General features: G+C 37.0%; 3 protein-coding genes across 3 annotated transcripts; 2 read left to right on the plus strand and 1 right to left on the minus strand.

Moving 5' to 3' along the window:
- The first annotated feature begins 3,256 nt into the window (after positions 1-3,256).
- On the plus strand, positions 3,257-8,533 carry LOC131789382 (adenosine receptor A3). Its single transcript, XM_059106486.2, has 2 exons — positions 3,257-3,533; positions 7,051-8,533. The coding sequence occupies exon 2, from the start codon at positions 7,235-7,237 to the stop codon at positions 8,324-8,326; it is 1,092 nt and encodes a 363-aa protein (XP_058962469.2). The 5' UTR covers positions 3,257-3,533; positions 7,051-7,234; the 3' UTR covers positions 8,327-8,533.
- A 1,969-nt stretch (positions 8,534-10,502) lies between these two features.
- On the plus strand, positions 10,503-22,790 carry LOC131789379 (octopamine receptor beta-2R-like). Its single transcript, XM_059106481.2, has 2 exons — positions 10,503-10,607; positions 20,625-22,790. Exon 2 carries the CDS (start codon positions 20,790-20,792, stop codon positions 21,804-21,806), a length of 1,017 nt encoding a protein of 338 aa, XP_058962464.2. The 5' UTR covers positions 10,503-10,607; positions 20,625-20,789; the 3' UTR covers positions 21,807-22,790.
- A 294-nt stretch (positions 22,791-23,084) lies between these two features.
- On the minus strand, positions 23,085-24,122 carry LOC131789372 (neuromedin-U receptor 2-like). Its single transcript, XM_059106473.2, has one exon. It carries the CDS (start codon positions 24,120-24,122, stop codon positions 23,085-23,087), a length of 1,038 nt encoding a protein of 345 aa, XP_058962456.1.
- Between the last annotated feature and the right edge of the window lie 1,799 nt (positions 24,123-25,921).

Below are 25,921 nucleotides of genomic sequence, written 5' to 3' on the forward strand. Positions count from 1 at the left end.
AACAAAACAGCGGGATGGCGTTTAAATCAGTGCACACGGCTCGATGTTGTTGTCTTTCGACTTTCGATTTTTCCGCTATTGTCGTGATGCAGTAGCACGATGTCTTTTGCAATTTAAAGTTAAGTTTATAGTTCTACAACTTAACTTTATTTCGCTGAACAACCTCTGGAAAATATCCAAGTTGGCTCCTAGGCTTGCAGACCTTAAAAACTTCCATACAGATTATCGGATCGTAATCGCAGTGGTAAGCCAATTCCAGCCATAAAAATCGCGTTTTCTCCGTCCAAAATCTTCATTCAGTATCTCTTTATAGCTTGAGCCTTCATCTTGTATGGGCTACTTCTCGTTTGTTTTCGTTACAATTTTTGCTGAGGAAGTTATTTGCTATTTGAGCACTGACCAAGGGGAACCGTCGCCCGCACTTAATGCGAAGGAATAATATGATATGGCAACAGAAACGAACACATCTACCCAATCTTTATAAGATTTTGCCACAGAAAACAAATCAAACGCAACGAAGTAAAAACTCAGTAACGGGAGTTTTCTGTTTTAATCTCGCAGGCGAGAGACCGTCTTTGTCAGTCTTTGTCGAAATCTACGTTTGACGCAGTTCTCCTTCGAGAGGCTGAACCTTACTCACAACTTCCATTTCTTCTCTATTACTTGGGTACGATGTATCAGAACTATTGGTAGAGCCTGCTGTAGGTAGGTAGTCATCGCTATCGGACATTATTCCAAAATTATTCCAACGCTGACAATACAAAATGACTAGAGATGGGAGAGATTTGAAAGAACCAACAGAGTGGTTTTAAAGTTTTCTACGTCATCGCCTGTTAACTCGTTACCAGTCTACGGGACAATTTTAAGAGCAATTTTTAGTACCCGAAAAAACCGACTTTTATTTTTTTTTTTAAATTTACCTGCTATCGAAATTGGTGTTTAAATATGATAAGCTAAATAATTACGCGAAAAAAAATCGTTTCAAAGGCACTTTAAGTATTCATGCAGTTTGGGATAAGTCACCTCCTCTTTTTTTTCAAGGACTACAAATTGCACTCGCCCTACGGGATTGTGCAATTTGGTTACCCTTTTTAAAAATTTGCTCTTCCTGATTTATACCAAATTGCGATCGAAATCATGTGGTGACCTACATCAAGGAGATTTTCCATCCAAACGTAGTTTCACACGGAGTGAAATATGGTGAAAAGTGAATATAAAAGTTTGAAAGCCAGGAGGAGTACAAAACAATTGATGAACTTTATATGTCCTCTACTCCTCCCAAAAATACGTTATACTTTTACACAGACAAAGAAATAATTCTACTTCCTTTACCACTTGCTGCTACTGAAATTACATTAGTTCTGCCAGACAAAACTACATTTTTGTAATGTATATATAAATGTTACATATATTTGATACATTTTTGTTTAGTTGAATTAGGTTACAGTCTTTTTAATGGACTGGGGTTTCAATTACCTCAGAGAGCTGACATTCTAGATTTAATTGAAGATTTATCCTTCAATTACTTGACATTTGACAGTATCAGATGTTACTCACACATTCAATTAATCGAATCAAAAGAAGTGTCTTTTTATTGCCTGCTTGTCTTGTTACTGTTCCTGTTGTATTTTATCTAGCTACCATTAATGAGATAACCAAAATACGTTTTGCTTATAATGCTGTAGAAAAAGAAAACTGAAGTTATTGAAACATATTTTGATAATAGAAACTCACCATGGATTTCGTAATCAAAACGTGCATACTTGTGAAGCCATCAAAACACTTACTTCAGTATTTAAGTAAATAAGCCATGATATAAAAGGAATTGATAAAAGTAAAATGGCTTGAATGTGAAATCCAAAATCTAAACAACCAACAGTTTAAATATAGAGAACCTCATTGCCTTTTCCGAGAATTATTATAAAAATCATAGATCAAAAAAAAAAAAAAAAGGCAATCAAATATGATTCAAATGTAGTTTTTCACAAAATTCTACTAGCCAAATCTCCCCACATTTGGAGTTCATGGTCACTTCAGTGTAATCCGCTTTATGATGTTGAATGCTTTTCTTCTATTTATCCTTTACTTACCTTCTTTTTATACCAAATGCACCATTTACGGTGTAGATGAGCTACAGCTGATTTGGTATTATGTTGCTAAATCAACACCAAAAAAAGTCAACGAATGAAAGATTCCCTTTCATGGTTATATAATCCTTTTCTTTTAAATGGCGGCAAATGGGCTCATTGCTGCTGCAATTCGGGCGACTGTGAAGTCATAAGGGCGCTAGTTCGCCTTTGATTCTTTGCCGCCTGAGTCACGGAGCATATGATGGCTACATTTTAATTTCACCCAAATTTCATCGACAGTAATAGAAAGTGAGTGTTTACTTTGTAACAGATATCCTTTCTTTCCTGTAGATGCCTCTTTGCTGGTTGCCGTAATCGAATCAACTTGGGGAGATCGAATCTCCTTAAGTCGAAACTGGTGCAAACTATTGCAATCAATCATCAACATGATATCGAATATCACCACCTAAATTTTTGTCGCATATCGAGACTATCAGACTCTGTTTCTCTCGCGATACTGGCTGTAGTTGGAAATGTTTATTTTATTGTCTCCAGCTTTAGAAACTGACTATTTAGTGCTACCACAAATATTTTTATGATATAGGGGTACAGCAAATGAATATAAACGGGGGAGTTCACATCACCTTGCAATCGAAAATGGTGCAAACATTGCCAATAGCATGTAGATGAATAATAGATTTACATATTGATTGAAAGTTTATCACCACTCCATGAACTAAGTGAATTGTTTTTTTCTCTTGAAAAGACATTCCTGTACCTTATAAGAACATGGTGTTCATAGTATGCAATGCCAAACCGCGAGAACGCCAACGAAGGTAATCTTAATGAATATTGACTGTGCAAAGGCCTCAAAATAATGTCGGACGTAATTAAACAAATCCACGTTAATCTTCCAGATTCTTCGTGATCTCATAAACGAGAGCCTATGGTTGATTTTGACTGTCATAACATCACTTTAATATTGATCTAGGTGTCTATGTAAGTTCACCTTTGCCGAATCAAAATATTTCCGTTTCCTCTTTTCCTTCCTTTTCCTTTGTTTATTGCTTCATGACTCACCATTACGTGCAGATATTGCCCATTAATTATTAACACTCAGACACGCCGGTAACTTTTGTCGTATTGATTGCTCTAAGGTATGAATTATTATTTGTGCCTCTAACTATAACATACCCGTGAAACAGTGAAGTGTGATTGTTCGCTGTTTACCAATGTGTTTATGAACGTTTTGTGTTGAACTTACGCGTATGATGTTTAATTTATCAATCGATGGTTACTTGATCACCTGTCAGTTTAAATTGTGTTTAAATGCAAATGAAGACGAATAAGGACAGCAAAACAAATTACCGTAAGCAAAGTTTGATTGATTAAATTCAGCTGTCGCAGAAGTTCAACTCCTGAAGACCAAACCGTCCATCTTTCAAACTGCTTTTAAAGTTTCCGGTAAGTTTGAGATTTTTATATTATGCATACTATTGTATTCTGTCGAAATATCTACGAAGCCTTGAAACAATTTTGAATTTCAAAGTCATGGAGCTGTGTTGATGAGGCTTTCAACTTCATATTATGTGTTGCCTGGTTGAAAATTACCCCCCCCCTCTCTTTCTTAGTTCATAAAGTTGTTCTGAACACCTCCCTTTACTAAAGCCCCATTCAAACGATCATGACAGATGACAAAGTCAGGCAGTGGGATCGCATAATTGTAAAGAAAAATGACGCGCACTGAGGTCAGCAATTTCGCCGACCTTGCAAGCCTACCTGGAGATGATGATAATGAACCACAAGACATTATACAAAATTTTGGTGGCTATTTTAGTCATTATTATTTGCCATTCTGGTTTTAGCCCGTTTTTGGCAAACTAGGGCAAACTGCGGACCGAAAATCATTATTCACTGTCACCCGCTCATTCAAACCGCAAAAATTATCATCAACTATCATGTCGAATTTGAACTTGCCCAAACTACATGATAGCTGATGATAGTCGATGATAATACCTGATAGTTCGTGTTCAAACGCGCGTGATAGTTGAAAATGTCATCAACTATCATGACCGTTTGAACGGGACCTAAGAGACGAGTGGATAACTTGCATTTGCAATATTTACATCGTTTGACAACCGTGAACGACGCTCTTCTACTGACTGAATAACACGGATTTTATACTTCCGCTGTATGTATGCGTCACAGAGTTGCTTCGGCGTCATACATTTTAACCTTTGGTGACGCCTGATTACAGCTTATAAATTCGTAATCACAAAGAAAGGCAGAATTTATTGATTTTTCTGAGGTATTCACTTTATTCAGTTTGAGATAGTTATATGATACAGTATTACGTTATGTTCTTATATCACACAAGCATCCCACCAAATTGTACCGAACCGGCATTTGTGGAAGCACAAATACTACGTTCATTAACAAAACAAAGTTCACTATTACCAGAGTATTACATATTTATCTTCTGCACCTGCATTCTCGCATTGTTCGAAGCTGACAACCTCTATAGTCATAGCACGTTCAAATTCAGATGTAAGCGCAGAAATAAAGGGACGCAACGGCAAGATTATTTTGCACTAAAGCGATAAAATTTGTGTTTGGTTCCCTGCCGATTTGACAATTTCGATATCAAACTTTACCTAACTCACAAATCAAATACCCGCCGAAAAAGCTGGATCAGTCATGCTTGCAAGCATGTATTCGTAAAGTGCTTTTTCAGCCGAAGCAAGTCTATTCGAAAAGAACCAGTCAATTTCTAGCTATTATTACAAGGAATTAGCAACTTTGTGCGCGACTACAGGTGTGTGAGCTCTTTGCCCGGCGAACTTCTAGTCCCACTGCTTTGCACTAGGTCATTTAATCACCAACGAAAAATACTCTTCAATCATCATATAAAGCGGAGTATAATAACAACAATGATAAAAATAAGATTGTTAATACTAATAAAATAATTATAATGTTAGAATTATCTACAAGGAGACTGAAAGACAAGACGTGAGCTTGATTTCCTCCGCCCTGCCGAGTTTAAAAACATGGCATGTAATCTAGGCCAGAAAAGTGCCGCTTGCGTGAATTCAATTTTTTCTCATTTTCCCACGCAATGCCAATATAAAAATTAAACACATATATATCACGGATGTGACCAATGCTTTTCCCGCGCGCTGATTAACCGCTTCGGAAAGAAATCAATAAGTACTTTTCACTCCCAAGCGGTTGAAGAGACAAATCGCGTTTAATTTCCGAAAAGTGAAAAAAAAAACCTTTTTTTCGTTTTCTGCGTGGTGTTTACTAAAACAATTATTCACTTAAGTGTCGATAAGAGTGGTGAATATTTACCTAGCCGCTTTTGCTTCGCTCTCGGAAAACTGTTCTTATCTTGGACTAGATAATATCCGCGGACAAATATCCGTACATATTTTTGCGCCAAATAGAGGCTGTTGTTTATCTCTCGGAAAACTGTTCTTATCTTGGACTAGATAATATCCGCGGACAAATATCCGTACATATTTTTGCGTTTTTTGTTTACATTTATATATATGAGTCTATAAACACATTTTGCTATACCTGAAAAGCCGCAGCAGCGGTGAAACGCGTAGCGCAAAAGCGAAGTTAAAGTTAAAAGAAGATTTTCGTTTTTCATTGGTTTTAGTATATATGTATATATATATATATATATATATATATATATATATATATATATGTATGTATGTATGTATGTATAATAACATCTTTTACTTGAGCTGTTGTACGGCGAGTGTGCTTTAAAGAGAGAACTCAGCAAGCACATCTGGACCTTCAAAGGCAACAACATCGAGCACTTTATTTCCTGGCGCATTCTCTCATCACACTCGCCGTACAACAGCTCAAGTAAAAGATATAATCTCTGCATCAAAGAAAAATTCCAAATCATCTGCCGACCCGAACTATCAACACTAAACAAACGTAATGAACTCGTGTCTTCCCGCTGCCACAGAAACAAAGCCCTCCAACGCAACAACTAAACTGTTAAATTTCGCGCTGCATAAATTAGATTATATCGTATATAAGCGATCGTAAAGATTATTCTCATTAAATCCCCTGATGAGTGGGCAACCACGAAACAGGTCTGTGGGGATGAACTGGTAGTTTATTTATCTTTTTCCTCCCACAATATTTACATCGCTCTACTCCTATGTATTGAGCACTGTTTTACGTAAGTCAAAGTTTACACTTTTTCATTTTTTTTTCAACCTCTGCCTGCAGTTTTGCTCTATCAAGAGCTGTACGTCGTATTTGAAAAATATCCCTGAAAAATTTGAGACATGTTTTCCACTTAACACCTAGTGGTTCGCTTTCAGATTTCTGAAGGGACTCAATCCACATCGCTCCTTTTTTTTTGTTACGTTAAGTTTAAGTCTTGAAGCTTTTTTAAAACGTCCAAGTAACGCAAACAAGGCTCATGCAGAATTCAAATCTGATGGGACAGCAGTTGTGTCGTTAACAAACTGCAAAATTTTCGTTTCTAAACCGTCTAAAGTTATTCCTGTAGTGTTCTCATGATTTCTTATAGCAATCGCTAGGATATTAACCGCAGTGACAAAAAGGTAAGGGGAAAGAGAACAGATTTGTGTTGCAGCTGTACCGTGGGAGGGGGCTCCCAAACGGTTCATTATATTCATCCAAAGGGATTTGTTTGGAACGCTCCATTTTTATTTCCTCTCATAATATATGCCCCCAGTTTGATTTACCCACGGTAAAACACAATATAGAGAAAATCCGTCACAATCGAGCAAAGAGAAAGGAAGCTTTTAGGTTCCAGCTTTGAAAGTAAAAGTCTTGTTTCTCTTGAGTAATGAAAAAATTCTCATAACCTTTGAAAAAAATATTTATTTCAAGTACTTAAGGGTTTCAAAGCAGAGTGATATATTGTTATTTCCCCCTCCTCAACACAAATATATTTATTCAATGATATTTTTATCTCTTGTAGCGTTTCCAACAAAGCCTTTTTGTACTCAAGCGAAGTCATAATAAAATCTTGGAGAATTTGCCCATGGTTTTTTTCGCTGAATGTGTTTGATGGGCCTCCATTAAGAAGTGAATTGAGTGAACTGAGGGCATTTGTTAGCTTAAAAAAAACTGCAGTCTTGTAGATCAAGGCATAGGAACAAGAAATGAACAACATCACAGCACGGGAAAACCAAACAGCGCCCGGGCCGTTGTCGAGGACAAATGTGACAGCCATTGCAGAACTGGTACCAATTGCATCGGTAATTGTTATCATGAACACATTAGTTTTCGTCGTGTTTCTCAACTCGGAAAAACTACGAACACCAGCCAATATGATCCTCTTCAGTTTAGCGATCACAGACTTCTTAACTGGAGCACTGAATATTCCTATGTTAATCATGGTGGTTTTCACGCCTCTTATTGCATCAAACACTGTTCGCTTTCACCTTGGTTATCTGCTTCCGGTAATTCACACAGTTACTGCAATTCTTTCAGTTTATCACATAGTTTTTGCAACTTTGGAAAAGTACCTGTCAATCATCTGGCCAATAACTCATCGTCTAGTGAAAAAGCAAACAGTTATCAAAGTTTTGATGATGGTGTGGTTGTTTGCATTCGTCATTGGGTTCATACCTTTTGCTTGGATAAACAAAATCCCCAGCCCACTGGGAATGAAGTATGTCATAGGCTACGTGGCTTGCTGTTTTGTAGTGGTGTTTTTAGTGCCATACATTATCATGGTGTATGCCTTTTTTAAAATGTTCAGAGCCATTGCAAGGGGAGCGGGACAAAATGGCACAAGCAGAACAAGAAAAAAGCTCAAAAGGAAAATAGCCCGGGAGAGGAAGTGTGCTACATTGTTTTTTGCCATGGCATTACTATTTGTAATATGCTGGTTTCCATGGTTTTTGTTGCAACTGCTCATCACCCTGAATTTGAAATCTCTACGAGTTCCAGCTCACGTGTTCGCTATTGTGCGATATGTCACATCTTTCATAAACCCAATGCTATACAGCCTAATGAGACCGGATTTTAAACAAGCAGTGAAAAACTTAGTACGTAGAATGAGATTACCCCGCGTGTTGACGTTCAGATTTAATTGTCTGGGAAAGGATAAGGGAAAGAAAAACCTCGATGGTGATGTTGATCCCGATTGTTCTTTACCATTTGAACAGCTCTATAATCTCTCAAACCAACCTGAAGGATCAATGAAGAACGAGGATCCGAGCACAGTAGAGATCCAACTTGGCGATTGATTTAGACTCAACCTTCTGATGTGATATCCAAAGGAAGTTACATCGGAGGAAAACAACACAACCGTTGGGAGTAGTCAACATTTAGAGTGGTTCAACTCAATAGTGGCTCTGACGTCTCCAGTCTCGAAAAGACGTATGGTTTTCTATGTGTATAGATACATGTTATTCTAACAATCAGGGTTGAAATAAACTAACAAAATGTCTAAAGTTTGCTTAAGTTTGTTTCATTATTTTCGAAACACCAACTTTTCGATGGATCTAAGATCTTGCAATAATAAGCATAAATTTCGCCGTGAATTTTGATGAATTTGTCATATATTTTTACCTAAGGTGCAAGTACCTTGGAGACGAGTTTATCTTCCGTTTCATATTATTTTAATCATAATTAGCATATCAAGATGCATATATTTGAAAAGTTAAAAAAAATTATCGTTGGCTCAGTAGCTTACTATACAGTTTTTGTCCAAGTGCTACTACTGTAAAGAAATAAGAACTCCTTGCGTCCTCTCTTGATTTCGATGATAGCACGATGCCGGTTATTGCGACCCAATTTCAAACGTAAGTTGGTCTTCTCGTCAAGGCTTTTACCAGTACTAAATAGTGTTTTAGTCAAGTTGCATTGTGAAGGTCGATCGAGATGTAAGTTAACTTCATTTGCTGACTTTACTTACTTTATCAATTTTGCAAGATGTGTACCCAGATTATCCTTTTTATGCAGCCCGAGATTTTTGATCTTTAGGAAGTTATTTGCCCTACCAATAATATATAGATTTAGCCAAGCCTAAAAGCGGAGCTCGCTTTTTTTTTTTTTTCCCCTCACGTCTCAAAGGCACAACGCCTTGCCCCGGCCAGGACTAGAACCTGGGTCGTCCGACTCGGAGCCCAGTGCACTGACCACTGGACTAAAGTCGTGAACAAAGCCGTGGCGTTGGCGTGCCCGCGGTACAGTTGACCACGCATGTTAAAAGCAGCACCTTGTACGGTCGTACGGTCGTGCGGTCGTACATCCAAATTGTTTCGGCTTGATGGGTTACTACTATTTTGTATAATTATGGGGCTACGCTCTGCGAGCTCCGCTATAAAATGATTGCCTCCCCTCTGCCTTCCTCAGAGGAGGATAATAAATTATTTCACCTTTAACTTAAAAGGGATTGCTGAATTTAACCAGAAGTGGGGTAGTATAGCAAGATAATTTTGGCTTTACGAACTAAGTTGATTATGGAAATCTGCCAAAGTAAAGAGTTTAGAATCTAAGAGTAAATCTAAGAGTTTAAAATCTGACGTTTCGAGTGTTAGCCCTTCGTCAGAGAGAAACAGGAAACGTCAGCTTTGAAACTCTTTACGGTGGCCAATTTTCATTATCAACTTGGTCCATAAAGCCAAAGTCATCTTGTTATATAACCCCACCGACGCAGCACCACAGCTTCTTTAAAAACTTATCCTCTTTCATCATTACATCAGTTCGTAAGACGTTTATTTTAATTTCTAGAGACGTTTTATTTTCCCTTTTGCGAAATACAGGTGTCAGCGGTTCTCTGATTCAGCACGACATTTTTGCAATAATAATGTGGCCAATCGAAAAAAAATCCTCAGGCTGCCTGTTCCATGAGAAACTAGTTTGAAGTTACATCGCTGTTCTGAACGACTTCTGGTTAAATTCAGCAATCCCATTTAAGTTAAAGGTGAAATAATTTATCATCCTCCTCTGAGGAAGGCAGAGGGGAGGCAATCATTTTATAGCGGAAGGCATCGACTCAGTTGATCAAACCAAAACTATCTTGACGTTCTTCTGAACATCACCCTGATGGTTTCTCTGCTATCGACATCTTCTAACTGTCACATATTTGCAAACTACAAAAAGATATTAGTGAGTTGTCATGGAAACATCCCCATTGACCGGACAGTGTAATAATTTACAAATGTTTTCTTTATAAATTTCAGGATATCCGCAAATATGAGACTTAAGATTGAGAGGTTTAGAAATTATACAGCTTCAATATTTTATACTTGGGGTTTCCGCTGATTCACTGTTGGACCTTTTACGACTCTCTTTTATCGTTTATCAATAATAATTCCGTTACAGAGGTGATTTTCTTTGTTTTGCAAACTAACTTAATAGCGAAAACGTGGTTTGCTATAGGTGCGGCCGCTTTGTTATGATAATCGTGAAAAGATTCAACACGTAAAACTGCATTATCAAAATACGTTAGTGCAGTGCTCGGAACAACAAGTGTTTTACGTAAAACAGACATCTCGTGGATTATGATTTCTCGTGTCAAAGGTAAGAAACAACTTAAGCTTCCGAGTATAAAACTTGATAACAATTATCAAAGCAAACGAAACATGTCATTCTTAAACTTGCTCGAAAAGCGGAACGAGTCAACAGGCAAAACATAAATAGCGATTATAATAAGTTGTGTGTAGAAAAAGAAATTAAACGGCAAACTTCTGTATTCAAAATTTCTCAAATCAGTAATGTAGAGTAGATAGATTATGATTGTAAGGAATTACTCTCCGCTCATTACAATCATAAACACCACCGACCACTCTTATCTGCCCCATTTGCCCAAGCATCTGTAACATATTTACGCTGTAGGATTTTTTAAGTGACCTTTTCATGATGTTACCATACAGAAGGAATATAGAAAAATACTCCAAAAATTTCATAGAAGGACCAATTTCTGAAATGACATAACGTTTATTTCATCAAGATGCAGATTCCTGTAACTTCAAGTAGTATAGGTAATCACATGATTTCGAGTGCAATTTGGAATAAATGAGCGCAAGTCAATTTTTCGAAGACTAACAAAATTGCACGAGCCCGTAGGGCGAGTGCAATTTGTGGTCTTTGAAAACATTTACAAGTGCTTATTTATTCCAAATTGCACGAGAAAGTCATGTGATTACGTATTAATAATATACGTGAAAAAATAAGAGATAGCGTATCATAAATATGCAGAAGCAAAGCGCGCGAATCAAATGCAAAAATAACTTATTCAAACCGCGCGTTCGGTCGAAACAACTGAGTACGATTAAAACAATAATATACAAAGATATTTTCCCATGTTAAAGGGGCAAAAAAGTTCAAAGTCCGGCTAAACGTTTAAGGAATTATTCAGTCTGGTTTGTTGCTTCTTTGCACTGAATTAACCCTCTTCTGCTCTGAATTCCCTGAAAACTACATTTATCTTAACCAATCATAACTGAGTAAGTTTTCGTCTATCTTATGTACGAGAGAAGAAAGAATCTCGAAAGAAATAACGTTTTAAGCTAAAACAAAAAATTGAACCGCAATCCGTCGACAAAACATTATAATGCTAATGAAAAATCTTTGTGTTAGTCCAAACAGAGAGTGTTCCTGTCGGCGAGTTGTTTTCCTCTTCCTTCTTCCCCTGTAAGAAGCAGTTGACTAAACAAATGGTGTCTCTCCATCGCCGCGGTAGCGTTGCATAATAGTTAATATCTTCGACAGAACTACAGAGTGCGAAATTTGGATTTAACTCTTCTCTATATCTCTTTCCCCTGCAATAACACTTCCAATATATAAAGTCGCAAAGTCAGATGTTAATTACCTAGACTGCAATTAAAATCACAAGGAAAAGTCATTCTCGTATATTTCAAATACATATTTCCCTTGATCCTTCGTTTACTTATTTAAAATATGTGATACAATTAAATTTTAAATCTATAATTGTGAAATCGGGCAATCTTTGTGTAAAAACAAAGGTAGTTAGGTTGTAGTCGGAACTCAGGAAGGTTACGAGAGACTTAAGTGAACAATTTGATGTGGGGGATCAACTTTCTTTCACTCAAATTACTTTGAATTTCCTATGAGTGCAACCAGGACTTATTCAAAAACAGCTTTGAGTCAAATGAGGAAGAAAGGTACTTAGTCTAAATCGGAAATGAGACAGAGGGAAGAAAGTTTCAAGTACTTTTTCTTCGCTTTTTATTTATCATTCACTAAGCAAGCAACTGCAGGTATTTTAAATGCATTATTATTACAACGTAACACAACGCACATCTTCAAGAATATGGCTAAAGATGTCAGAGTCTTGACAACACAGTTAAAGACGAACCACCAAGATAAATATAAAAACAAGAAAACAAGTACAAAACTGCACAACCGAAAAAAAGCCTTCATGAAATATTCCCTATTGCTAGGAAAATAAAATCGTTGTTTGTTAGCAACAAGCAACTGTCACATATAAAAATGAAGGAAAAAGACGAGAAAGGCACACTCTTGCGCTGGCTTTTTCCGCTGGAATTGTTTCCTTTCGACAGAAATGATCGTTGGGCCTATATCGAAATAAATCAACTGGGTATAAAAAATAATTGCGAGAAATCTAGACTTCTACGGAATCCTTTTTTTTGAAATAGCACTGATATTTTTTTATTAATTTTAACTGTTCTTGGAGATTGTGATAACAGTCGGAACATGCGGGTAACCTTTCATTCAAAATCCCCTGCACCCCGCATTAAGCATCTATTTCTTTCCCTCGCAAATTTAAATTCCCTTTTTTATGTAATTTTTTCTCTGAAATATATTAAGGATATGTAAAAAGAAGCCATTTCCATAAATACTGGTGAGATTCTTGTGAGGAAATGCATTTTCTCGTCATTCCTATTCAGTTAATCGGCGATAAATGATAAACTGAACGATATCTAGATAATACAACCAGAGATAAGTTTGAAACAACCTGCTCCTAAACTCAATTCGGGAAAGTGACATCTCCAACTCTGACCCAAGAGCAAAGGAAGTTTCCTGTCACAAGCAAAAATTGATTTAAAATTTAAATAACTTTTACCAAATGAGCCATGACGACACACTCGGGTACCCATGAAGACATCGTTATCTAACGAATGTCTCATGAGAATAAATGGAGAAAATAAATTATATTCCTGAGAAATAAGACACATTTGTGAAAAAAATATCTAAGTAAAGGCTCTGAATACTGATTATCTCATTCATCCGTGTTTTTTCCCCTTATTTTTTTTTATTATTTTCTATTCATTGCTAATGAAATAAACGAGTTTGGTAGTTATCTCAAAAATCATGTTGTATAAGTAAATAGCACTCGTCTATTGTGTGATGAGAATCTTAAGTAGTTCCAAAACATAATTTTCAACGGCAAGCCCTGTGAAGATCATCACTTTTTCGGTACCATATGTTTTTTCTAGGAACATTTTACGTCGTTGTTCCTAGCAGGATGGTCTGGAGTGAGTAGAACTGTGGATGTTCTGGAAAGGCCATCTTGAATTGAAACAAGACCGTAGAAATTTTGAAGGCAGATCGTTAAGAAAGATGGATAGTTTTAGCTCTTCATTTGAGGAAAAGATTATCCATCCCAACATAATCATTTTTAGTTTTAGGAGAAGTGCACGAAAAATCCTTTTTTATAAATAGAATGATTGATGAGATGATCAGAAGACTTGCAATGAGAACGATTACCATGTCTAAATGTACATTTAAATGCAAATGACTTTAAAAAGGGGACGAAGCAAATAGCAAGAAGATTAAAAACTATTTTATCACATTAATACTCGTACTTAAATATTTCTATTGACATATCGCCATAAAATTACTAAAAAAGGCTAAAGAGGATAGGCAACCGATAATTCTATTGCGTAAAAATCCCTTTGGATGTTTCATGGCTTTTATCAAATGTAATGTTCCTTTTGTATTAGTAGAAAGAAAATCTCTCTGGCTCATTTGAAATATAAATGATAAAAGATCGGCAAATTTTTGGTTTTTTAATAACAAAATTAGCTTCTTAAGGGAAATTGATTTATCCTTATTACGTAAGCCCAGACAAATTTCCACAACCCTTTACGTTTTTCTGGCCAAAGTTATAATTATTTATGAGCTATCCATCTTGCTCTGTGTGATAAAAGCATGCTAACTCCATAAGTTTTAGCATGGAGCGAGTAAGACTAAAAACAAAAAATCACAGAGAGATGTTTTTGACGTGGATGAAACTGTCATTTAATCAGGAAAGCATTTGGCAGGATCGAGGGGAAGTTCGATTAAATTTTACTTAAAACAGAGAGCATCAGACACGAAAGGACATAGCGGCAATGTACATGGTAGGTTTCCGTTTTCTTTGAGCTAAGTACTAGTTTCCGAGGAAATTTTCGTGAAGTTTCTCTTATTTCGCACAGACCTGCTAACTTTGTCATTGAGAAAATCGCTCGATACTGTTTCATAATCGATATGAATCAAAATACCTTTCTCAGGAAAACAGGTTACCGTGAAAGCAAAAGATAAGGACTAGTGTCTTCAACAATGAGTGGGATGTTTAATGCTCTGGTGCTACTGTTCACCTCTATGCAGGCTTTGGATGTTATAATGGCTGCGCGATGACAACTAAAGAATCGATTTATCCCTGTTTTCTCTAGACACAATTACTCCATAGAAATCGACACAGCCAAAAATTTGATGCTTATTACTAAAGCTATATTGCTTTAACGAAAACAAATTGCTTAGTACACAGAATTCAAAATGTGATAATTTATAATTTTTTAATTCTGAAAAATATCAATGAGAAAAAGCGTCTGAGGTGTAGTGAGATGTCGTGTTCTTTTTCAGATAGGGTGTGAGTATTTACCGCTATATACATATTGAATAAGCAATATTCTCACGTCAACTACAGTACTTGCCATTGACAAATTTTATTTTGCACAAATGCATCGATGAAAAGCGTAAAAATGGTTTTACGTTGAAAAAAATACTTAGTAGCTAAGTTAATAAAACATTTAATATCAAAGGGCGCCTGTGGCCAACTCGTGGATAAAGTATTAAAGAGATATATACTTGTTGCTATCTTAAAAAAAGATAGAAAGTAAAATCATTGCAAGTATAGAAATTTTAGTACTGGAATGTGTGGTACCCCTGGGGGGGGGGGACATAGGTCATTTTTTGTTGGGTATGTGCAGCTGGCTTCTTGGAACCTCTGCCGTATTTTAGCCTATGTTGTGGCCAATTATAGACCCGTCTTTGTCCACTTTTGGGCGAGACGGGATAGGAATGGGAGCCGTTTATTAAATATTAAAATACGGTAGCAGCTCTTTTATCATGAATCTTCCTGTTCATGAATCCTTACTTGCCATAATTGTCTTACGCCTAAAATCTCAAAAATGTGTAACCCCATAAAAGTCAATGCAGTCGTGAAAATGCGACTCTATCCAGCGACACAGTGTTAGCCTATCTCTAGGTGTTTTAACCCTCACCCCCCTTCTCTGAATTAATATTTAAGTGGTAGAAATAGCAAAGAGTGATGATCAGGTTGACAGAAATTATTCTACCTTGCACTGCTTATACCGTGATTGCAGCACTCCCACGTGCGTAAAGTGCTTGTAACTTATGGGAAGCACACGCATGTTACACCAAAAAGTGATCAAAGCAACAGCGGCCAGATTATGATCATGTGCCCGACAACGACTTGTAGAAACCGATCACATTCCATCCTTACTATCAGAACAGTCGGGTGTTAATACATCACGGGCGAGTGGGGAATAAAGAAAAGACCGAAATACGTGTGGTCAGCTGGGAAACAAATTTAATACTTCATATAGAGACATATCAGTTATAGTTGCGGAAAACAATAGTGTTGTAAAGCCGAAATATGAATATCTACAGTATACTTCGCTAAATAAAATGTTAAGCAATTTTTCAAAAGTGTTGATACTTCGCTAAATAAAATGTTAAGCAATTTTTCAAAAGTGTTGGTGGCACATATATCTTTTACTGCTGTAATAAACATTAGAGGTATCGGAAAAGGCATCGGTGGCATCCGGAAAGGCACTAAGAAGAATTATATTTACGTTTTCTAACTTGCTGCGTGACGAAAAAAGAAAACCAAAACCGTGGTCCCCAAATGAATTCTCCGACCTTGCCCCAAAAAATTTTCAAATTTTTCGCAACTTCACCTATTCCTATTCGAAGGTCTGCCAAGCCTTTATGGTCATTGGCTCCCTTATAGCCACTAACTATGGCTTATAAATATAGGTGTTTAGTCTTAAATTGTAAAACTCCCCGAAGAAGTCTACGACAATTAAAAGAAACGCGTCGGAGAATAAAGAAATTTTACAACTACCGTTCGCAGAGTGCTGCTCACCAGTTTTAAAGATTTTTCTTTTAAATTTGGTGTGATAGCTGTGGTCAGTTTTTCCATGCAGGTTGTCTGGATATACCTTTCGCAGAGACGTGGGGGGGGGGGGGGGGACAGTGACCTGCCGTTCGCTTCGAAAGTTAAGTTTTCATCCCGAGTTCATTTGTTAGATAAAATAGGAAAAAAACACTTCGAACGGAAAACAGAATTATTTTAACGTCTGGATCTTTTGAAAAAAGGTCTCCTAAACGAGTGGCCCTGATTATAAATATTTAAGCATGGTAAACACATTAGCCTTAACTTGGCTGTTTCTCGAAGCTCAGTGTTTTCCTACATGTCTTTTTCACGTGAAATGGGAGATTGAATATACATAATAAACACTAAAAGAACTACAGCTGATGGAAATTTAAAATTTCTTACCTTATTTGGCTGTGGATACAAACTTATTAATGACTCTAAAAATATAAAAATTTAGAACGAAATTTTTTTAGCTTTGCTTAGCTTTTCATTTTTCCGGAATCGAAAGTCGTGATTGCAAAATTCAAGTGAAAAGCAAACCGATTGTGATTAACGCCTTAAACAAGTCAAAGTACTTTTTTTCGTCATACAACAAGTTACATATCGTAAATATCATTCTTCTTGATGCCTTTCCCAGTGTCACCGATGCCTTTCCCGATGCCTCCGTTGGTTAATATAGCAGTAAAAATATTATTCCAGTCAAAGCGTTTGGAAAATTGCTTAACTTTTGAATTAGCGCAGTACAACCTGGTAATATTTTGGCTTTACAACACGATTGTTTTTTGCAAGTTACAAAACGTAAATATAATTCTTCTTGGCGCCTTTCCGAATGCCACCGATGCCTTTCCCGATGCCTCCATTGTTTAATACAGCAGTGAAAGATATATGTGCCATCAACACTTTTGAAAAATTGCTTCACATCTTATTTAGCGAAGTATACTGTTAACATTTCGGCTTTACAACACTATTGTTTCCAGCAACTACAACTGATATGTCTCTATATGAAGTATTAAATTTGTTTCCCTGCTGACCACTCGTATTTCGGTCATTTCTTCCTCCCCCGCTCGTGATGCAGAACAGTCACGTTTGCATAGAAAAACAACAAAACGAAACCACCACAACAAAAAGCCTGAAATTGGCGTAGCTGCTGAAACGTTCGAAAAAAAAACCCTGAAACGAAAGAAATAATGCTGTAAATAAGATTTTTTTATGCCATGGGTAAATGTCTCCGTGGGAATTTCCATGTCAACAGCTTGCTCTGTCACTCACAAACTCTTCGTGATTCTTGCTGCTTCTCGTAACGTTTAGCGCTTGGACGATTCGAAGACCCTTCAAATTTGGTCTTTAAGTTGATCATAACACTAATCTGAAACATTCGAAGTCCATTTCAATTTATTAAATGTCGAAACAACCGTGTAGAGACAATAAACATCGCAACGATTGATGCAATCACAATGGCGCCAGGACTTCGGACTTCTTCAAAAGTATAGATCTCGAGTTTGGAGCCGACTTATTTCAACTAATTACGAAGAGTCCACGTAATTTGCATATCGCAAGGTGTCCGCAACGACTCGTTTCTATGCTATCGCGTATTCATGAGTTAAAAATCAAATGTCTATTAATAAAGGAAGCCATGCCGAAAGCTACGTAATGTCACGAAGGTAAATTACGATAAGTAACTGAACTTCGACGCCAAGTCGGCCGGTTAGTATTAATTGTTATATTTAGCGCGGACGGAAATGATGAATTGGCTTACTTGTTTCGTGTTCTAACCCTAGTCCGTATGAAATAAGATATTTTCTATGAAGGCCTTATCTGGTAAAATGAGGACGTGACGTAAAGAAGAGGTGCGGAGGGAACCGAAACTTGTGAAAATTTGCGGGCATAACACAAATATGGTGACCAGCTGGGGTCAATATGGATCAACTTTCGTCGTTGTCTTACAACATCGGCAATGAATGTCCTAGGACGACGGTCCATTCTCATGTCAGATAAAGGCAGTATTGAAAGTTGGTACTTATTTATTCAATTTCCTCTTAGTTGTTTTGGAGTGCTTGTATTATGATTTAGATGATAGCAAGCAGCTTCAATTTTTTCTAGAACTGATCAACGAAATTTTCGTTTGTTAAAACAGTGGCATTTCTATCATTCTTCTTTTTCTTAAGTGTGCCTTAGTGGCAGATCTGCTCCCTCAAAGTGAGGCAAACTACCTTTATAGGAAATAGCAACATAATTTCATATTGAATGAGAGACCGACTCGAAGAAAATGTCGTCACTTGACACCGGCCCAATTTTTTCTGTTTCTCTTTGGACTTCGTTCAGCTCTCTGGTTTAATTGTTTGGGGATGTTGACGAGTGTTTATTACTTAGTCGTTTCCTTTGCACAATTAAAATCCAATCGTAAAAAGAGTGATAATGGTAATGTATTGGTGTCGCCGTCATCTGAGTTATTGAGCGAGAGGTCAAATTCTTTTATGCTCCCAATTAAATCTAACAGTGAGTTTCCACCTTTGTGTCAAGCAAATGCTATATTTTGAAGTACATCGAATAACCTTTGGTACAGAGGCCCGTGTTACGGGAAAATTTACTGATTTTTCCGAGTGCTTGTTTGGGACATATGTACTCATAAACTTTCCATATTTAATCATCTGATTTCAGTCAATTTCCTTCATTCTAGTTAGTCAAAAAATATATAAAAAGCCACATTAGTTTTTGGGTAGTAAACTTAAAAATTTTTATTTTGTTGCTTGCTTTCATTGTACAACTGCATGTTGGTACTTTTGTTCACCATTACTAGTGAAATTTTAGGTAAATATGTGTTAATGGTCTTTCTGGAAAAATTGGTTCTCATGGTAGTTGGCAGCTGAGTTTGTACTCATAATTTCCATTTCCTTTCATACGATAGTTTCCACACCAACCTTGCATAGATTAGCAGAATTTTTAAATTGCTTTTCCACTTTTATTTCCTAAGCTGCCCTATTGTAATTAAGACAGGTATATTTTCAATATCAGAGCTGTTAATTCTCACCTAAATTTCATATTTTTTGATTGCCTAGAATTTATTGCATCCTCTTCCCTAATTTTGACAGATGAGTAAAAATCGTAGAAAAGTAGAAATCGTTTACTTCTAGGAGACCTTTTCCGCTTCTTTTGTTATACGATTCAAATATGGTAAATTTAGAGAACAATAGAACCTCGCACCAGTTCATATTTAAGCAAGTACTTTGTAAAGCTTTTTCGATTACATAGAAGACCGCGTGACGATTACTAGTTTAGCTTTTACTCTGGCATGGTGTATGTTAGAGTGCTCTTCGAATAATGTCTGCTGTGGAACCAGAACGCTGTCTCATCCTTGATGTCCGTACTAGCTCGCTCGAAGTAGATAAATTGTGCCGAGTTTCCGTTCTCGCAAGCCGACTGGTCTCTACCGGGTTACTTTCCCCCGTTTTGTACGCTTCCCACGAAGTCCAGTTTAGTGCGCGAAAACCCATCGTCACACCCGTAATGTTAACATTACGGGTGTGACGATGGGTTTTCGCCTTCCTTCATTAACAAGATCATCGATCCTCTATAAATTGTGTTAGTTTTGAAATAATACGTAACAGTCTCCTATTATGGTTAACGCCAATGAGAACGCAGTATCTTCTTGTCTCTTATGAATAACTGTGGGCTCATTGTAGATCTTTTGCTATTAAATTATCGTTTTCTTGACATTTATTTTATAAGATTTTGAGTTCAGATCCAGGGAAGTTATCTTTCTGCTAACAGTCGAATTGACACACGGCACTATTAAATTTTCAGAAAAGATTAAAAGTCATTTTTTCCCAGGGGTATACATATTTTCAGCATTCGTGGGACCGGACCCTTGAGTCCAAACGAATGGTTATAAAACGCGATTTTACTTGAATTTTGGTTCACAAATTTGGCAGGCCTGGTTACTCTATTGCAATACGGTTGATTTATGTTGCCACCGACTAAAACTTAAAACATAAACATTTTATAGCAATGTTATCTTGGGTCGGCTTATATGTACTGATGATTTTTAACAATTAAAATTCAGGAGCTGCTCCGTGGCAGTTCCTTAACTTTACTTCCTTCTTGCGTTACTAATCTGCATGACGTAATTTTCCATGTGAAAACTGACCCAGCCTATTTTTTTTTTTTATTAGAGTGCTAGGATATAGAGGCTAAACAGGACTCGCCACACAGCTAGTTCATCAAAAGTTTCTCAGAAGAAGGTCAAGAAGATAGTTCATCTCGTCAACTCATCAGTTCTTTCGACTCAGTTGAAAGTATTATTTTGACATTTGATTTTCTTGGTATTATCATATCCTATGGATAATAATACGGCACCCTACTTCAACGAGTCCCGCAATGCAACGGTACTTTCAGATCATCTGCACGAAGTCAGCAACCAGCTTGAGACAAACAACACGGTAGTTGCAAAATTGATTTCCATTGCAACAGTTATCGTCCTCATCAACAGTTTGGTCCTTTATTTATTTTTCAAGAATAGATCTCTGCGGACCGTTTCAAACTATCCACTTTTCAGCTTGGCAACTTGTGACTTCTTCTGCGGAATTGTAGTCATTCCTCTATTTACAATAATGTCTTTTACGCCATTGGTACAATCCCAAGGTGCAACAAGGTTCTATCTGGGATTTTTGGTAACAGTTCTTCACAACTTCATAGCCATCGTCACTGTTTACCACATAGTTATTGTTACGGGGGAACGTTACATGGCGATTAAATTTCCATTTAAACATCGTGTTCTTGACCAAAAGAACGTCCTAACAGTGCTAACTACTGTCTGGATTTCCTCGCTTCTAATATCATCAATTCCATTTACCTGGATTCATAAGATATATCCAGTAAAAAAGCCAGTTTCTTCAAGGTTAGCATTCGGTTTCACTATATTCTGCTCGATATTTGTCTTGGTTCTACCCTACATTTTTTTGATGTATGCATTCGCTGACATGTTTAAAGGCGTCTATGGTAAACCAAGGGATAAGCATCAACGTAGTAATGATTCCGGAATGGCTCTGCGCCGCAGTAGAAGCATTGAAAAACATTCAGGTAGCGAGTTTAAGTGTCTAACACTATTCGTCATTATGTCGTCCGTATTTCTGATTTGTTGGCTTCCTTGGTTTGTGGTATTTCTGTTATACCAGTTGTCCTTCGACACCTCTAAATTGCTTGTACCGTCTCAAGTGGCACTTTTAATCCGCTACATGACCTCAGTTGTCAACCCGCTGCTTTACACTTTTCTAAAAAGAGACTTTTTACAGACTCTTAAATTTACCTTCAGGAGACGCAGGCAAGTTTCGCACTCAGTTATCTATCCTAATTGAAACGAGACATTGCAAACGGAATTTAACCATTCTGGAGTGTCAGTCACTCATTCACGTGATAGGCAATCTTCTAAGGCGGTGAATTTAGGCACCATCCAAGAGGGTGAGGGGTATTTTGGTGACAGTGAGTGTTGATAAACCCCAAGTAATGTACTAACGGTGAACAGTCCTAAAAATTGTTTGGAGTTTGTAATTGTGATGACAAAGGAGGTAGTTTTTATTATTTTCTTTTCTTTTTCAAACAGTAGAGTTTGCATTTTATGAGCTAATGATGTCGACCGACAAAAAAAAATTTGTCGAATTTGAGTTTGGCCATGAACACAAACTATCTTATTTTATCTATATGCAGAGTACCAACACTTTACGTTTTGGACTGCTCTCCTTCGTGAGATGTAATTCAGTTTAGGCCGCGGTCAAGTCAATTGATCAACTTCTCGGCCAGAAGTAAGCCTGTGAGTTCGGGCTCACACTTAAACCGATTAAAACTCGTGTCTAATTTGCAAACACAAGGTAGGTTCGATTTCCGCCGCTCTCTCTTGCCTCCTTCAAGGGAAGAACGCAAGCTATTATCCCGAGCAGTTTTTAAACCGAATAGGTTACCAAGCTTATTTCAAAATCCGCCATAAGATCACAGTGCTTGACATGATCAGCTCATTTAATTTTAACCGGGTAAATGTCAGCTACTAGATCTGGAGTTTAAAATTACGGAGTAACTGGGAGAACTCTGGGCATACATGGATAGCAAACCCGAGTATATTTACTTTGTAAAAAGTATAAAACTAACCAATAGGGTTTATTCTGATTTCATGAACAGCATTTAAACTTTTTGACGAAGGTCATCATATTATAGATGAGTTTTGAATATATTGATAAAAGCAGAGTGCAGAAGGTCTCAATGGGGCTGGCCGTTGGCCGTAAAACGGCCAAAAAGTTTAGCTGTTAGACGTATGAAAATTACATTTATTAAAGCTTTCCGGAATAAGAAAGCTTAGGCATGAGCGAAGTCGTTTTAAATTGCTACAGAAAACGTTAACACTCTCGGCTAAACTGAGTATTTCATAAGAACCTCTACCGGCCAACTTACGAACTGTTCTTACATGGCGAGCGATAGGCTGGAGCATGATGGAGTAAATAAAAACAATTGATGTACCATAAAGGTCCTGATGGGGAAAGAAACCGGGGAGTCAAAGTTTTATCTTCAATAACTAATGCCAAATTTTTATCATGCATCCTTTGTTGCCATTTTTTTTTTTTGTAGTTCTAAACCACCGAAAGATTCTATAGTGCTTCTTTATCCTGCCCCGTTAACAGGCCTAGAGCATATTCTCTATTAACTGTGCGTTCCGTGATCAAACTTGTGGCTTGACTGTTGTTTGTTCTTTTTGGTGTACGTCGTAGAACGATGGACTTTAAAGACGCGAAGAAGTCCCTTTTAAGAAATATATAAAGTGCCGGATTGACAATGGAAGCATAATACCTTATTATGACAAATGTATGAGCAAACTTCGAAAGAACAATCTGTGCTTCGTAACTAAGAGGAAACCAGAGATTGATGAGGAGGCTGACCACATACCAAGGAAACCAACAAACAGCATAAAAAAAAGCCATGAGCGCGAAAATGATCAGACTTCGCTTCATGCTGTTAACTTTTCGGTTTACTGCAGTACAGCTTAATCTTTCTTGTTTGCCAAACTTAAAGGACCTTCTCCGAATATTTCTGAACATAATAACTTGTAAATATACCATAACAGTATATGGCAAAAGAAACACAAAAACCATACAGAATATATTATGACCCGTTTGTATCTGTAGAGTTACAGATGAAATGTTCTCTTGAAAGTAAATGAACCTATGAAACCACACGATAGGCAGGAAAGCTATCACGATGGCAGCCAACCAAATAACAAGAATAATCTTCAAAACTGTACCCTTTGTTATCTTCCATCGGTGACGAAACGGGTGAACGATTGAAAAATATCTTTCGGCAGTTGTTAGGAAGATGTGGTAAACCACTGAAACTATTACCATATTATGCAGAACTACCACGAAAAATCCGAAAATCTTGCCAGGTTGAGGAGCAAATACTCTTGTGAACACAATAATGAATAGAGGAATATTAATAAGCCCTGTCATAAAGTCACATACTGCCAAACTGAACAGCAAATAATTAGCTGGTGTTCTTAGATGTTTGTCTTTGGCGTAAAGCACAAATACGACGCCGTTAACGAAGGCAATCAACACCGCGATTGGTATTAGCTGGGCATAATACCCAGAACTCTCGTCTGTTAAGTTTGTCGAGGAGTTTATGGTCGCCATGATAAATACTTATTTTATACCGTTTTCCATCCGTGCTGTAGTTATCTTCTTGATAGGGTGATAAGATGCGTTAAGAAATTAAATTTCTGTTAATACGCATTCATAAGCTCGCAGAATGAAAGTTTCTGTCGATTGCCTGCGCCAAGCAATACACAAGCATTATCCTTATATCGCTCTAATCCATGTGTATCACCTGTTACAGACATCTTAAAAGCACTAAATAAACTAATATTTCACTGATACCACATCAGGATGTCGGTTCTTTTTGTTCAATGTTACAGATTTTTAACATTAATTTCTTAAATGCTGACTATTTTGACCATTTTCTGATAATTTCGCTGACACTTCAGCCACAAGGTGCCCTGAAAAATTACATTTTAGCTGTTTATGATGCAAATACTTCAGAAATCTCGACATTAGCTGAGCTCAAGCGAGTAAATTGAAATAAATTTGAGTTTTTGTCTCTTGGAGATAATTGAAGTTTAATTTTAAATGAGAGTTTCACACCGCGCGTTTAAGTGTCTTACTGCTGGGGTTATATTACCTTTGTCAACGAGCGTTTCGAAAAAAAAAATCAGAATGCTTCGTCACGGGGCATATGTTTTTGTCGTTCGTATATTTTTTTATCATAGTCATAGAAAAGGCCGAAATCTAAATATGATGCTCTCAACAAATGTTGAAAATCGTAACATGCCAATCTACCCCCTATTTCTATAATATATTGTCTTGTTATGATAAACTCGAGCTAAAAGTTTCTTACTGGGGGTCTCATCAACCATATCTGTATTAGAATTGACCGAGTCAATGTAATTCGGGAGGTTTCAGGAAAAATATAATTTCCGAAAACAGCTGATAACTGCGATACATTTAGACGGAGGATGAAGACACCACAGGAAAATGTTTTCAGGTTTAAAATAAAGCTCAGTGACTCCGTTTCTCTTCCGCTCCAACAAAGAAACCACAGGAGATCATAAACCGTTCCCTAATTTTCACATTAACCTTTGTTTTAGATGAGCCGAAAGTTCTCTTCTAAGTTATTTTGCCATTGCATCGATTTTCATATATCATTATTTTTTCTCAGAGGCAGAATTAATTCACAGGTGTTGCTTCCAATCTTTTCTGGATGTAATTTTATGGAATATGATTCCTTTTCTTACAAACTTTTGTCGGAACAAAATTAATTTTTTTTAATACTTTTTTTAATACTTTTCTTAAAACTTGATAACAAACTGGAATAATGTCAAGAACAAATCACACCTTGAATTTAATGTAAGTAATTTACCCTGCAGCATCAAAACATCATGAACCAAACATGTTATGGAAATTTAGAATAATTTCAATTAGGGTGTGTTGTTTGATTTAGGACCAGAATTAACAAAATAATACAAAAGTATGATTAATTGTTTTTTTAGATCAAAAGAGTGAAAGGGTTAACATTATGTAATATTTTGTTATTAATGGTAGTCATACTATGCTTGGGGAGGTGGAGGATGGATGACAAATCTCCCACTTGAACGGAAAAAAATTGAGAGGTCTTCTCCTCTCCTTTCGATATGTTATATTTCCTAGCCCAGCGGAAGGTCTTGCGTCAATTTTAAACAACAAAGATGAGAGAGGGAGAGAGTAAAAGAGGGAGAGGGGGAGGGGGAGGGGGAGGGGGAGGGGGAGGGGGAGGAGAGAAAGAGGGAGAGAGAGAGAGAGAGAGAGAGAGAGAGAGAGAGAGAGAGAGAGAGAGAGAGAGAGAGAGAGAGAGAGAGAGAGAGAGAGAGAGAGAGGAATGGAAGGTAGCATCATCACTG

This window comes from Pocillopora verrucosa, chromosome 11, assembly GCF_036669915.1.
Source record: "Pocillopora verrucosa isolate sample1 chromosome 11, ASM3666991v2, whole genome shotgun sequence".
Lineage (NCBI taxonomy): Eukaryota > Metazoa > Cnidaria > Anthozoa > Scleractinia > Pocilloporidae > Pocillopora > Pocillopora verrucosa.